We start from the raw sequence: 15,836 nt of genomic DNA on the forward strand, positions 1-15,836 counted from the left end.
TCAAGATATCATGGCTTAATTTTATATACAGATTCATCCTGAACCAGAATGAATTCACAGTGGAACAAGAAAAAAAACTGTTATGTTGGAGCCACGGTGACAATTCATTTTTCAACTCCAGAAGCTCATTGATCTTGCAGAGCTGGGAATCCAAAGTTCTCATTAACTGAAATCATGGTTAAATAAGAGTTATCATTTAAAACTAATTATTAAGGAATAATTCTGATGTAATAAAATTCACTTAGAAGCAAACGTTAAGTGCAGCTTAATCTGGTGGTTCACAATGTTCTTCAGGGTCTTGTAATGGTAATGATCAGTAAGACTTTTATGAATGTCAGTTCTTGCTGTACCAGCCTACATGTAAAAGGGGTGTTAGACCCTGAGGAAGTTGCCTTTTTCTCCAGTATTATTCTTTTTTCTACTAAAACCTAAACTGCAGGAGATTTTGAGCTCTATATTTTAAAAAACTTCTGAGCACATGAATCTCTCCTGTTATCCATTTCAACAATATCTTAAGCATCTATTATGTGAAAATTGCTATGCTAAGTGCTACAGGAGATTAAAAAATGAGTAAAACACAGTTCCCACTTTTAAGAAGTTCATAGTATAGCGATGAAAACAATAAATATATGGAGTTGTTTGTTTTGTTCCAGGCATTGTTTTAAACACTTTAAAGTGTCTATTAATTTATTTAATTCTCAAGACTACCCTAAATTAAGGCCTCATTTACAGATGAGAAAACTGAGGTGTAAATGCTACACAGCTATTTAGTAATAAGACTATCACACAGAAAACTATTAGACCACTCAGCCTACAATGACTAACCATAAAAAAATTTGAATAAAGTGCTCTGGAAGCACTGAGATTATTGGGATCCAGAAAAAAACTTGTGGATGATACAGCTTTTCAGATGGGCTGACAATACAAGTATGTTTTCAATAGGCAGAAAAACCACCTGCAATGCAGATTTTGATTCTGAACTGGTTGAATTTGACATGCTGGCAGCATAGGCTGATGAGAATGTTTAGTCTCGTCTACAAGATTAATTCTTAGAGGAGTGGTCGGGCAGGAGGTACAACCTGAGAGTTATTTGTGTAGATTCAACTCTATTCAAGGGAAAGGTTGAGAGAGCCTGAAGAGAAGACCAAGGACGGAGCCCAGGCAGCATGCCCAAGGAAGGCAGTGAAAGAAGTGAAGAAGGAAAAGCAAGAACCAATTAGGAGGTGAGTTTCTAAAGAAGGGTTGGTGAGAGCTGGGTAGTTGTGTCAAATACTGCAGGAAAGGGGATGTGTGGGATCGGGGCTTGAGAAAAGGCCATTAGAAGATGAGGAAGAGGTAATTTAGAACTCAGGGTGAAGGGATGCATTATAGCCAAGATGTAGACCACACTTTCAAGACGTTTGGTAATTGAGAGGTAGGGTGGCCGAAGGGTTGAGGAAAGGCATGAATTTAGGAAGTGATGACTGGGCATGAGGTCAGAGGAAGACACAGGTGAGGGAGGAGCTAATTGAGGAAGGTCCTTGAGGAGGTGGGAAGGAATGGGATTCAGAATTGCCATGGCTTGTATTTTTACTTTCCCAAATAAGCTCTGGAAATTCTCAACTGCAATCATATATGCAGGGAATGGTCAGCCAGCGTTAATCTGACATTTTCTAAATTTGTTAAAGGAAGAAAAAAAGAGAAAGATTTTTAAATCAAATGGAGAGTACTTCAATTATCTTTACCAAATCGTCTTCATATGAATTACCTTATCTATTCTTCAAAAATAAGAGTTAACTAAAATGAGAAAAAATAAGGAAAATAAGAATACTGCTCCTGAAAGATCGTGAATGTTAGAAAAGTCTAAAAATGCTAAGTCAGCCTTAACAATTATCCCCAGCTACCTTTCTAAAAGAGGATACCCTTTGAAATTTCAGTGACTTAAGTTAATAATAGTAAAAGACATTCTTGCTAAATATGGGTTGTTTCAGGCCCAATTTAATTTCTGATTACTCTGCAGATTCTCACTTGAAAAAATCAGAATGCCGTTAATGATATTCTGTCCTGTGATAAAATGTTACCTTAGGCAAAAATAAACTGAATTACCATGCAGCTGCCAGCAGGGACAGCTTAATCTCTGCTCTCAGCAGCATTGCCCGCAGCATAAAACCCAAACTCCTGAGCTTGGAATTCAAGGATCTTTGTAGTGAAATCACAACCTAAATTTCTGATTGGGCTCCTGCTTTTCCTCTCCATTCACCCCATGCCCATTGGCACACCTCCATGGCTCTGCTGACGTCCTGTGTAGTCCAGAGCACTCCTTACCTGAGCCCCAATCCCCTGCCCTGGTCACAAAGCCACAATGCAGCTCTAGCATAGCAGACAGTGCCCCAGTCCTGGAGTCAGAAGGACTGCTCTGCCATTGTCCAACTTTAAGGGCCTGACCCGAGGTTATCCCCAAGGTCATTGAAGCTCTCATCTTGGGGTGATTTTCTGAAAAATAGGGTAATCATCATAATTCACCCCAGAGAGTTATGATAAAGATTAAGTAAGGCATGGAAACAGTTACAAAATGTACATTTTCTAAAACCACAAACTGCTTTGCAGGTGTGCTTCAAAACCGACCCTTCTTTTTCACCTTCAAGGCCATTTTCTTGAAAACGGGGCCAAATCTTGTCCATGTGTTTAGTCAAAGCACTGATAAGAGTGTCTGGTATGTAATAAAGCTCAATACATGCTGAGTGGATTCATTAGAGAAAGTGAACTTCTAGGGGAAACAAGAGGAAAGGAGGCTCTCATGAGAGTAGACAGCTGACTTCTCCAGATGCTTACCCCTTCTGTCTCCCCTTTCTCCTCTTATTTCTCTTTCCTCTTTTTGCCTTGTCTCTCTGACCTCTTTCTCTCCTCCACTAAGAGAATAATAAAAGAAGGCTGACTCCTCACCACTATGTCCCCCTTTCTCAGAGAGGCCTTCACTGGTGCCACCTATGGGTCTCATTTTTATAAGCTCAGTGCCCAGCACACAGAAGGCACAACCCAAACACGTAAACCAATGAGTCCAATGCCGACACACGTGAGGCCGTGCCTTTCTCTGGTAACCTGGCAGGCATCTTTCTCTGCAGAGACTCGGCCCTCAGAACCTCCCTAACTGAGCACTCCAGGCAGTCACTGCTATCCAGCAGAAATAACATGGAAATAAAACCAATTTCCCATCTCTGGGACAGCAACTGTTGATTTAATTGCAGTAATTGTCACTAAGGGTTGAATGACCAAGAGGTTTAAGGAAGGCAAGGGATGCAGAAAGGACATTAACATCTGTATTTCCGAAGAAATGTTTCTTGTTTTCCATTTAGTAGAAATAAAAGATGGGAAATAGCATGTACTCTGTGGTAAGTACATCATTATTCTACATAAGCTTCATAATCCCAGGATGTAAAATCCAATTTTACAGATGAAGAATGGAGATTGAGGTTAACTGCCTGAGCCAATCAAAAACCACCAGCAAATGATGCAATGGGCATTTGACTCAAATCTGTTTAGCCCCAAGCAATTGCTGATTACAGATAAAAACTAGTCCAGAGACAAAGTTGAAAAGGAGGCTCCTTATCAGGTGTTATTACAAACAAGGATATGGCCTGCCCTTTCTTGGAGACACCGCCCTATCCTTGTTTGGCGTAGCTCCATCAGGGACACTAATCCATCTGTTTGCTTCTCTAACCATCTGGCATTACCTAGGGGACATGCTTTTCCTGCCATTTTACCACAAATGACTGTGTGATGGAGTCGCAGGAACTAAGAATCGCAGGCTGATCACAGGACAGGTACTTTAGAAGCTGTGAGAAGCCCAAGGGGTATGGAATCTTTGTCTAATGTATAACCATCTTGCAGACATAGGCATAAAGCCAATATGAAGGCTTAAAAGGTACCCAATGGGCAAGGATCAAGAATGCCTTTCTATTCAATGCTAAAAGCGTCACTGATTCCTTTACCTAGGAAAGGCCCACCCAGCCAGCTGGTTTAGACCTAATGTTGGGGCTGACAAATATTAGTTCAGAGAATGAATGTGTGTCTGACATTCCATGGGTAACTGTCCAACTGTTCTGAAGCCTCTTCTCTCCTGCAACCTCCACAGAAGCTGGAAATGCGGATACCCCTTGGCCTAACCTCCCTTTCATGGGTGACCTTGTGATCTAGTACTAGCCATTGAGACATAAAAGGAAGTAGACAGATTTCCTTCCCTGATGAAAGGGAAGAAGGGCTTCCACAGGTGGACCCTTTCTACTCCTTTCCACTTTGTACAAGGGCATGAGGTCTGGGGCTACAGTAGCCATTTGTGACCATGAAGCAACAAGCCTGAAGATGAAACACAACATGCAAAAGATGGCAAGGCATTAAGATAAGAAAATCCTACTGACAACCATGATGGGGAGGCAGGGCCATGTGCCCATATTAGGCCCTATGCTTGGTACTGGTAGGATCAGAGTGAGGAAGACAGAGACTCTATTTTCTTGAATTCTTACTTCTCAGGAGGATTTGAGCATGGTCCAATACTGAACCGTCAGAGATGCTGAAATGCTGAGCACAAAGCACTGAAGCGTGCAACTACTTCCTATATGTGAGATGTTTAACACATCACAGAGACTGGGACCTTGGCTTGGTCTAACCCAGGGTCTAGAAACACAACCAAGAAGTTGATGCTTTCTCTAGAGGTACTAGATTTATGCAGAGGCAGGAACAAGAGCAATGTCATCGTCAAATACCATATACACCTCGAATACTGTAGAAACTGCAAATACGCCTGAATACAATGTTGTATACGTTCCTTTGCAAGTAGGGGGTCAAACTCATGCAGCAGTTGGATTCTCCTGGCCCTGTCAGCAGCAGGGGAAACAGAAGCAAACTTGCTTACCATAACTTAAAAATCAGTGTCAGCGTGGGACTGGCGTATTCTAATATGCTGTTCTGCTGCTGAGCAAAAGTCTGCCTGAAAAATATTGACTGGAAGAGAAAGTATCTGTAAAAAGGAAACATGAGAGAAGTAGGACATGACTTTTGGCTCACTGAACACCATCTATGGCTACTGAAGGATCAGAAAGCTTTTTTTATACTCTCAACTATTTTGTTTATCTTCTGTATCTTTTTTAAGTTTTTTATAATTTTAAAAAAAAAGCTTTACTTTCTTTTCTAATTACAAAGTTATACATGCAATGTCCCCTCAGGGATGGGCCTCACTCATAGACAGTGGAGAGCAACGTGATCCAGATGAGGTGATGAGTAGGAATAATATTCTGGTGGCAGCATAAAGGTTGGCTTAGGGCAGTCCAGTCCAGGTAGTTCAAGAAGAGAGGAATTTATCAGAGAAAGTATGCTACAAGGGCTATAGAAACCAAAGGGAAGTAACGTAAAGAAGATCCCAGACACCAGGAAGCTGCCACAAACCTGTACAGTTCCCACATGCCTGCACTCACTGATAAGCAGCTGGAGACACCAATTCCCACTCCTGCCACCTCTGGAGCCACCCAAACTGCTGGGATGCAGTCAACTGTGGTGGCCTGAAACTGCCATTCCAGGAGACGAACAGAGTGGCTTCTTTGCCAGCTAGTCTCCCACCAGTGTCTCCAACCAGCTGGCAAGTGTGTTTGAGGAATGTGGTTTCTAGGCATCCTCCCCCTGCCTCACAGAGAACAGCACGGAAGGACACGGATGGATCTGAATGCCAAATCTTGCAAAAGAGGGGACCCAGGAGAGTGTTAAAAGCCAGGATATGGTTCTCCCTGGAGGAAGGAGGCTGTTGTTGTACTGTGTCCTCTCCAAGGCAGTATAGCATAGTGATTCAGGGCATAAACTTTGTGTCCTCATATGCAAAGTGGGAAATAACACCTACCTCAAAGGATTGTTATGAGAGTTAAATAGGTTACTGTAGGTAAAGTATTTAGGACAGTGCCTAGAGTATAGTTCCATTCAGTAAAGGATAGCTGTTGTCATGTTACTTTCACTCTGATTTCAATTTTGCCATCTGTAAAGAAAACTTAAGAAGGAGGGGGTTAAATCATCTTCGCTGCTCTCTAACCAACCAGAGGAAAGGGGAACTAATAGTTACACTCAATCTGATCCTGATGCAGGGCTGGAGTTTGGAGACGCAGAGAAAAATAATATCTCTGCCTTCAAAGAGCTCACTGTTTGATGAGAAGGCAGAAGAAAATTACTGATTCAAGTTAAAATGTGCACAGTGGTAGAATGTATACAGGGAAAGGTCTAGAAGAGTACAGAGATGGGTATTGTAGCATAATGGAAAGATTTATACAGACTCCACTTTAAACCCAAAATTATTCTCTTGTGACGCTGGGCAATTCAGTTAGTCATCCCTGCCTCAGTTTCCTTGTCTGTAAAAGTGGAGATAATGAAAGAACTTCCCTCACTAAGCCATTGTGAACATTAAGGGAGCTGTACATACAGCTGTAGTACCTAGCACAGAAATGCGTTCAAAAGTGATCATCATTATGATTCCCACGGTCCACGAGAAGTGTACAAGGGTTCAGGCACAAGTCCTGAACTAAAGAAATGGAAATGGAAGGAGGAAAGGGCGGCTAAAGAGGGACTCATCCTTATAGGATCGCTTGATTATTGTGTATAAAGTTAGAGAAACTGGCGAGGCACCCACCCCAGGTGGCGCGCTGGCGCTCTGCCTCGGCGTCCTCGTTGCCCGTGGCAACCGGCAGTCCATACCTCTGGCCCGGTAGGCGCTGCGCAGGGGCAGCAAGATGGCTGTGAGCTCCTGGTCCTCAAAGCTGGGGTTCGGCAGCGAGAAGGCGCTGCAGGCGGCCGCTGTCTCCACTGGCCCCTCTCTGGAATTATGCACCTTCCCCTCCACCCTGGGCTCCTCGGTCGCGGCTGCCGCCCTGGAGCAGCTCTTTGTTGTCGGTGAGAGGCCCGTGGGCTCCCGGAGGGACGTCATCTCGGAGGTGGCGCCTAGGCGGCATTAAGCGGGAACCTTCGTGGGGACCCTCCTCCCAGAACTCAGGGCATCCCTGGTAGGGCAGAACCTTCTCCAGCTCCTCGGGGGAGAGGGGGGCGAAAGAGTGGGACCCAGGGCTCAGCTCTGTGGCTTGGCCCAACTCACACTAGTAGCTGGTGACAAATTGCGGACAAATCCCTGGACTCCCAGGCCACTGCTATTTGCCTGTGAGTGGAGTGCCCACCTGCATTTAGATTATGTATTTGATTTCATCTTGTCCCTTCTTGCCTTTTCTTTGCAAGTTAATTTCCTCCAACACTTTGGCATGGCAAACTGGAGGATTTAACAGGTAAATAAGAAAGGAAGAAACACCTGTTGCATTAGGCAAGGAATTGTGCATTAGGCACAAATACTTTTTCTGCTAATAATTTCTTGACGCTCAGAAAGTTTGTCATAGGAAAAAAATTCATTATGCTTTCTTGCCCTGAGTGTGAGTTATAAAGTGTGTGGCTCTCCAGCCCATTTGCAAGTGGGAGTACGCTTGTGCTTATTCATTCCATAGAAAAAAGGAAAAGAGACAGCAGGCAATACCTGTCCCTCCCTAACACACACTTGCTTGGAAACTCAGTAACTGATTTTTCACTTGGTTTGAGAGCTTAGTTCATTAAGAGAATCCAAGTTTTCAGGAACTGAGGGCAGAAATTGCTATTTACTCTTCTGAGAGTTGAGGATGGCCACTCAGGGCATGGACTCTGGAGTCACACCATTTGTGTCTGAATCCAGACCTCTTATAAGTGATGGGCTCTGTGACCTTGCGCACATGACATGACCTCAAAAGTCTTAGATTTCTCACCTCTGAGATGGGAATCATCATGAAGTTATAAGAATCAACTTAGATTATACATACATGTGAAACATTAAACACATCAAACTCATCCCACACATGTGGATACAGGCCTGGAATCCATTTAGACAGAATCTGTATAATGGAATGGTGACAGAGCCAAGGTGAGTAGAGCTTCCTCTGTTCTCTCTCCTCTTCCTTTTATATTTTATTTTTCCTTCCTTCTTCCCATTCTGCATGTATCTTGTCTTCCTTTGCCTGCCAACATTTTCCAAGCCTCTTTTCCCATGTGATTTCAACTTACAGTGTGTGAGAGAAAAGGCACTTTCATATGTCAATGAATGAAGAGGGTTAGAAACTCTATCTACCTCACACCTACCAGTTTTACAAATACTCTCATCCCATGATTAAAATATTGGCATGGAAGTGAAAATGACATAATGAATTTTTAAAGAATTAAGTAAGTGTTGTTTTGTAAAATATTACGTTTAGGATATACGTATACAAATTTATATGAAGACATTCTTAAACCTACACTATGGGCGTGTTATATTTATCCCTTCTATAAATATATATGGAATTTTTTGGTCTTGTCCTATACAGATTCCTTCTTTCTACCATGAGTGATACAAAAATAGAATCTTAAGAGGAGTTTGTCCTCAAGAAACATAAAGTATATACCTAAATTAGTACACTGTAAAATAAGAAATAACAAGTACAAAAGAGATTCATATGATGTACTATAGAAATTCAAAGATAGAAGATGTAATTTTCAGCTGAGTAAGCATTTGAGTTGGATCTTAAAGGTTAAACAGGATTTGGATAGATAAATAAGAGATCTTAATTTTCTAATCTTTTTTTAGAACAATCACTGCAAAGTGACTACTTTAAATGCAATGAAGAAGCTAAGACCTTTCTTAAGGACGTTGCTATTGCTGTTAAGAAATTGGTATTGTATTATCTATAAGAGCTACTTTTTCAATCTTTCACTTATTTCTTCATCAAACTTTAATTTAGCACCAGCTCTGTTCAACATACTTCAATAGATGAATAGGGAAAATATTTGCCCTGAATGAAAATTTCTCTCAGTTTGCTAAGCATTTGCACCAGTATGGATCAGTAGTGGATTGGTGCCCGATTTCCCATGCAGAGCACTGAATTAAGGACCTGTGCTATGGATGAGGGCAAGACAGCTCAAGCGAAGAGACCCTGCTGATAACAGAGCTCAGTTAAGGGGTGGGCCACATGGGCAAATGCTTGTGACATCAATATGTGAGCATTGCTTAAAACCAGCAAACGACCTCTGGGATAGACTGCATGCATAGTGCCAATTTTCTCAGGTCTCTGTAAGCAATTCCTCACAAAACTGGTGAAAGATTATTTGGCACCTACTCCACTGACACACAGTGCTTTTCAGTGAAAAGAAATAGGTTCTCTTTCAGTTATACTAACTTGGCCCCATCAAAGAAATATTTAAAGAATTTCCTCTTGAAGTGTCACAAAAGTGTCTCTGTTTGGCCCTGGTCCTGAGTGATGTTTCAGAATGGCAGTGTCTCCTCATTTGATTTAAAAATATTGAATAAGAATCTACTACCTAAATATCTAAAAATGTAGAAATATGGCTATAAAGTTAATGAGCTTGAGTCTACAGACTGCTGAGAAAAGTTAATCTTATTACTTTATAATTATATTTTTATGTAATTATATATAGTTCTGTAGGTATACTACAGAATTATAGTTTATAATCCCAGTTAAGTACATATATGTAAACACTGAGAGTCTGTGTGTGTTGTACTGCACTGTGGTCCTGTGGAAACCCTTTCCTCTGTTTCGTTCTTTTAGTTATGTCTTTCTCCAGGATTTGAAGTGTTCAAAATAATTATTGTGGCTTATTAAAGTATCTAGTATGTCTCCATTTAATATCTGAGCTGTGAAATCTCTTAAATAGAGATAAATCCTCCCATTTTTTAAAGTAACACATTTTCACTATTATAGAAGCATTGCATGTTTATTCTGGAAAATTTAGAAAAAAATAGACAAGCAAAAGGAAGAATGTAAAAACCAACATGATCCCACCCTAAAACAATCACGATTGACTCTTTGTTGAATGTCTTGACTACTTTCAGGATATAGATGATTCCTGTATTGAATTTTATTTTTTACAGAAAAGTGGTCTTACTAAATATACAATTATGCAACCTGCTTTTTTATTATTCATAAAATACAATGGCAGTTTTTCAGGTCATAAAGTAACTATACCCATTATGACCGTTTATTTAAGAGGTGATTTATCTGTTCTTTCCACTAGCAGATTTTTGAATGTTTTTCCCTTTTTGAAACTAGCCCCATATATATATATATATCTCCAAACAAATAGGCAGGGAGATATTTTTAGGTAGGTATAAGAAAACCACTGTTCTTTTTATACCTAAGCATAGTTTTATAGGCATTTTCCATTTTTAAATTAAGTAGCTTCCTTTCCTTCTCTTTTTTTTTTTTTTTTTTTTGCCTCTTGGCATGTGGGATCTTAGTTCCCTGACCGGGGATCAAACCCGCACCCCTGCAGTGGAAGCACAGTATCTTAACCACTGGATACCAGGGAAGTCCCAAGAAGCTTCCTTTCTCAATGTCACCCTTTTGTTGGAGTCTTTCCTTTTAAATTTATTGAAACTGCATACAAGGGACACACACACATAGCGAAAGATAATTTCTGAGTAGAAGAAAATCAGCAGAAATTAAAAGATAAATTAACAATGACACATTAAAAACTCATTGAAGAACAGTTATTTTTCCCACTTACTATTCCAAATAAAAATAATGGCAAAAGGTACTTACTGAAAAGCAAATTTTGATCTCTGAAAACGTTTACAGGGCCTTGTTTAGGAAATCAATCTTATTATTTTAATGTCTTAACTTTTTAACTATGTAATTTACATTTTCAGGAAGAAATGAGAAAATCCACAATTGATCTTCTGGAAATTGAAAGCATGGAACTCAGCAGACTATATTTTCTACTGGAAGCTCTTCCCGCTAGTGTTAGCAGAGAATTCGAAGGTACTGTGAGGTTATCAACTGTGGAAATTTAGTTTATCTTATAAGAAAATAGAGCCTAGTACTTGTAACAAGATGAGTTTAATAGTTGTTGCATATCAAAAAATAGCCAGAAAGAGTATACAACACAAATATAGTGAGATCCATAATAAGTTTCCCTTACTTTTTAAGTGGAAATAATATATATGACTTGAATTTATATAAGTATTGTAAATAGACTAAAGACAATATTGGTCCTTTTGTGACTGGCTTATTTCACCTGGCATGTCTTTGGGGTTAATCCATGTTGTAGCATGTGCCAGAATTTCCTTTCCTTTTAAGGCTGAACAATATTCCATTGTATGTATATACCATGTTTTGTTTATCCATTCATCCATCAATGGACCCTTGCATTGTTTCCACCTTTTGGCTGTTGTAAATAATGCTGTTACAAGATAATAATAATAACAATGAAATAGTAAATAATAATGCTATTACAAACATGGGTGTGGAAATATCTATTCAAGGCTCTGCTTCCAATTCTTTTGGGTATAAATGCAGAAGGGAATTGCTGGATTGTATGGTAATATAGTAATTTTATGTTTAATTTTTTGAGAAGCTCCCATACTGTTTTCCACAGTGGCTTCACCATTTTACCGTCCCTTGCACAATGCACAAGCATTCCAATTTCTCTACATTCTTGCCAGCACTTGATATTTTCTGGTTTTGTTTTGTTTTAACTAACAGCCATCCTAATGGATAAGAATTGGTATCTCATTGTGGTTTGCACTTTCCTAATAATTAGTGATGTTGAGCGTTTTTCATGTGCTTATTGGCCATTGGTATATCTTCTTTGGAGGAATGTCTGTTCAGACCATTTGCCCATCTTTTAATCAGGTTGTTTGTTTCATTGTGGGAATTCTTTATATATTCTGGATGTTAACCCCTTATCAGATATATGATTTGCAAGTATTTTTTCCCATTCCATGGGTTACCTTATCACTCTTGTTAATAATGACTTTTGTTGCACAGAAGTTTTTAATTTTGACATAGTCCAGTTTATCTATATTTTCATTTGTTGTCTGTGCTTTTTGTGTCATATCCAAGAAATTATGGCTAAATCCAACATTATGAAGGTTTCCCCTATGTTTTCTTCTAAGAGTTTTATAGTTTTAGCTCTGACATTTAGGTCTTTGATCCATTTTGAGTTAAATTTTGTATTTGCTGTAAGGTCAGGCTCCAACTTTATTTTTCCAGCTGCCAGGAGTGTTGGCTGAGGCTCACAGATCAGTTCCTCTACAGGAATTGCCCTAGACAAAAGAGAAAAGCTTCACTTCAAGTTAGACTCCCTCCCCAGCTGCTGCTCACATTCAGTGATTGGTCACCAAGAGAGTACAAAGGTCTGCCTCCCTCGTTCCATGTGGAATAACTCTGAAGTGTCATCACAGCTCCAGCTCATCATCATTTAAACGCTCCACCCTTGACCAACCCTTATGTCCTCAGAGGAGATGTTCCTCAGAGCTTTACACACAAATTTTAAGATTTGTTTCCCAGGGAGCCCAACCTAAAACAGTTGTCTAAATTTAAAAAAAAAAAAAAGATTTTTAAAGTAGATGTTCCCTTGCAGCTCCAAGTCTACGTTCATTGTCTGCTCTGTCATAAGGGAGCTGGGGCGCTGTAAATTTCCCCTTTTGCCAGCTGGCGCAATGTTAAGCTTTGTCAGTACAGAGCACTGAAGGGTTACTGGAGGAAAAAGGGGTTGTCTTCCTGTTCTAGTGTGCTCAGCTTGGCCGACTCTTGCAGTGCAGATAGCTTCTGCCAGTGGCGTGCAACAGTCCTTGGTGCCCAGAAGCTCCCTCCAGTATCCCCTGAGTGGCTTCATGGTAGATTGCTCCCTGTGAGGTAGGTACCCTGGCACCGTTTAGGTGGTTTTGCAGTGAGTTCTGAAGTACAGCAATTCCCTGTGGACCAGTCCCCCCAGTGCCCCCAGAAGCCATATTTCTAGTAAGTTCTGCCAGCGGAACATTTCACGAACTTCTTTGCCATCCAGTGAGCCACTGACCTCTTCAATGAGGTCTAGGTCTCAGGTCTGGAGGTGCTGCTTCCTACAGCCCCTGTAGGGCTGCTCCTTGTACCTAGTATTCCTAAAGTCTTCAGAGTTCTCTTTACTTTCTTAGTATTCGTTCCCTCGTTACTCTACTTCTCTGCTACAGTTAATAATTCTTTATATTAAAATTTCCCTATTCAATATAAGATTTCTATCTCCCGATTAGACCCTGAGTGACATAGTTAGTTATAAAAGAATTTGCACAGTGTTCGTCTAGTTTGGCAGGGAAAATACAACAAACTCCTACATGCAGATAAACAATAAGACTTAATCTGTGCTCAAGGCAGAATTAAGAATGTTTTCGTTTTATTTTCTTTGGTTGCCTTTTTTTTTTTTTTTTTTACTGTCCAGATTGGGTTACTTTTATAAGCAGGAAAAATATTTTAGAAGGAAAAAGAAATACCATGCTAGCTTGTAAGGTCCTTGATACACACTGAATACTTAGCCAAGTAAATTTAATTGACCTTGTGTTTTAAAGCTTCTCAGCTTGAAGTATGGTCCTTGGGTCAGTAGCATCAGCATCACCTGGGAGCTTGTTACAAAATGCAGAATCTCTAGGTCCACCTCTGACCTACTACATCAAAATCTGTATTTCAACAATATCCGCAGGTGATACACATGCATATTCAAGACATAAAGTTTGAAAAGCCCTGCTGCAATGAGCAATTTAACTGTAGCCTCCAAAAAAAGGATCCAACTCTCTCAGGGGAGCTACCAGCCAGTTTCTAGGGAATTCATTGCATAGAAATGGATGGCTCAGTATCCATTTCCAAACAGCAGTGTTCAAAAATTCATGCATTTTAACCATATATCTATCAAGCGCTGAGGTAATCCTTTGAAGTCTTATGTGATTACACTGATTTGTTATTTATTAATGAGTAATTAGTTCTTTAACACACTGGGTTCCCTTGAAAGCACAGCCAGAAGCAATGGCTTTTGCACTATTATTTTATTAGGACATACAATCCAAAGAGGAGGAGGGTGGGATAAGGAACCAAAGCAGGGAGAATGGAGAGCTAATATGGCGTGCAATATGATGTTGACTGCCGCTGACGGCAGGTAGTTGAGTATGAGAATACACCCTCAAGACACAGTGTTACCTCTTCTCAGGAACACCTAAGCAGTGACTCCTGTCTGCGATTGGTCCAATGCTTGCCACACCTCCCAAACTTTCAGTTACACATGCATGGGGGGTGTGAGTGTCTAAAGAAGTCCCATGGTAGAGGTGACAAGGACGTCCTAGACAGATAAGAAGTGGATAGGACAGGCAGGAATCAGGTGCTATCAGACTGTACCGCCTGAAATTGTGCAGAGCTCATAGAAAGCTGGTCACTGACCATAGCAGCAGCTGAAATAAGGGAAATAATTGATAGGTAAGATTGAGAGGGTCCAAAGGGATGATTAAGAGGTGTCTGATCCAAGAACATAATTAGAAGAATATTTCAAAGAAAGACATAATTTGTTTATTATTTGAAAAGTCAGTATCTACAATTGTGTAGTTTCTCAAATAACTGAATAACATTTCTTCCACTTACTTTTAAGAATGTGTCAGGGATGCCCGAAGATTAAATCTTGTTGAGATAAATCAATTACACATGAAAATTACGAAGATAAATGATGAAATAGAGTTTCTGAAGAAGAAAATACTTGATCTGAAAAAAGTTAATAAAGCTCTGGGGTAGGTTTTTTCAGGGGTTTTTTTGTTGGGTTTTTTTTTTTTTTTTTAGTATTTGAGGGAGTCAGGGGCTGGGGCTAAAGTGGGAAATCTTTCCTAAGGGATTGTCCTCTGGTCCGAACTGGTGCAGGGCAAGTTAAGAGGTGGAGATCACTTATAGAAGATGACTGGGCTGATGAGGGGTGTGCGATGGCTGCAGAGAGCTGGGAAGAGACCAGAAACTCTTCTACCACCACAGCCAGGAGACCTGTAAAATTTAAGAGGGAACTCAGCTTCCCAGCAGCAACTACTCTGTGTCAATCACACAGTGCCTCGCACCCCACCTCCAAAGGTAGAAACACACAGTGGTTTTCATTTCATTTTTAGTAAAATTAAGTTTACAAACCTCAACCACCAAAGCAAGAAATTTTTCTGGGTATTGTGTTGCAAATATAATATCAAACCTGATATATTGTAGCTAGCTTAGTTCCTTAAAGACATTCAGTTATAATCTACTGGAGGGTTGAAAATGGGATTGGCCCTAGATTTTATCTTCAATTAAATGAGAGCTGACACCTGTTAGTTTCTTTTCTTTATTCCTCAGCTGTGTTGTTAGCACTTCCCCCTCTGTGGAAGAAGTGCTTTTCTCCATCTATAAAATGGAGATTATAAATCTTGTCTTAGCCCATGGAAGAAGAGATACTCTGAAAGAAAAAAAACAATAAAACCCTGAAGAATAACTCAGTACTACAAGTAATTCTCAAAAGTTGGAGTAAAAAATACTCAAAGAGCCCTCATCATAGTGAAAAAATCTTCTTGGGAAGCTAAAAGAATCAGAAGGTTGCTTGGTGCACAAGGTATCAAAGCATCAGGAGTTAGGTGGGGACCTCAAGGCCCAGGGACAGGTTCCCAAAGTAGGTCCTCAGAACACCTATTCTGGGAGATGCTCCATGAAAAAGAAAGTTCATGACCACGTAAGTTTGAGAAAGACTGCGTACTCTAACTCCTCTTAGGGATTCACGTGCAGATTTGTGCATGGTGCATGCTAGCCACGATCACAACTAGACTATCAATTTCTAAACTAATAACAAGGAAGATAACATCCAGGCTGGAATACTCATATCAACTGACCAGCACCATCACACCCCTGTAGACCAGTGATTCTTAAACTTGAGTGTACATCAGAATCACCTGGAACTCTTGTTAAATTACTGGGACCTCCACCCCAGATTTCTGATTTAGTAGGTCTGGGGAATGGGGGTAAGAA

At 40.3% G+C, this 15,836-nt stretch overlaps 1 protein-coding gene across 1 annotated transcript in view; it reads left to right on the plus strand.

The window, feature by feature from the left end:
• The first annotated feature begins 6,728 nt into the window (after window positions 1-6,728).
• CCDC175 (coiled-coil domain containing 175) overlaps window positions 6,729-15,836 on the plus strand; it is a 75,743-nt gene continuing 66,635 nt past the window's right edge. The window contains exons 1-4 of the mRNA XM_067734515.1: window positions 6,729-6,900; window positions 8,642-8,727; window positions 10,721-10,832; window positions 14,458-14,593. Coding sequence (XP_067590616.1) covers window positions 6,741-6,900; window positions 8,642-8,727; window positions 10,721-10,832; window positions 14,458-14,593 — 494 coding nt within the window. The 5' untranslated portion in view covers window positions 6,729-6,740. The remainder of the gene's footprint in view (window positions 6,901-8,641; window positions 8,728-10,720; window positions 10,833-14,457; window positions 14,594-15,836) is intronic.

Source organism: Pseudorca crassidens, chromosome 1 (genome assembly GCF_039906515.1).
Source record: "Pseudorca crassidens isolate mPseCra1 chromosome 1, mPseCra1.hap1, whole genome shotgun sequence".
Taxonomy (NCBI): domain Eukaryota; kingdom Metazoa; phylum Chordata; class Mammalia; order Artiodactyla; family Delphinidae; genus Pseudorca; species Pseudorca crassidens.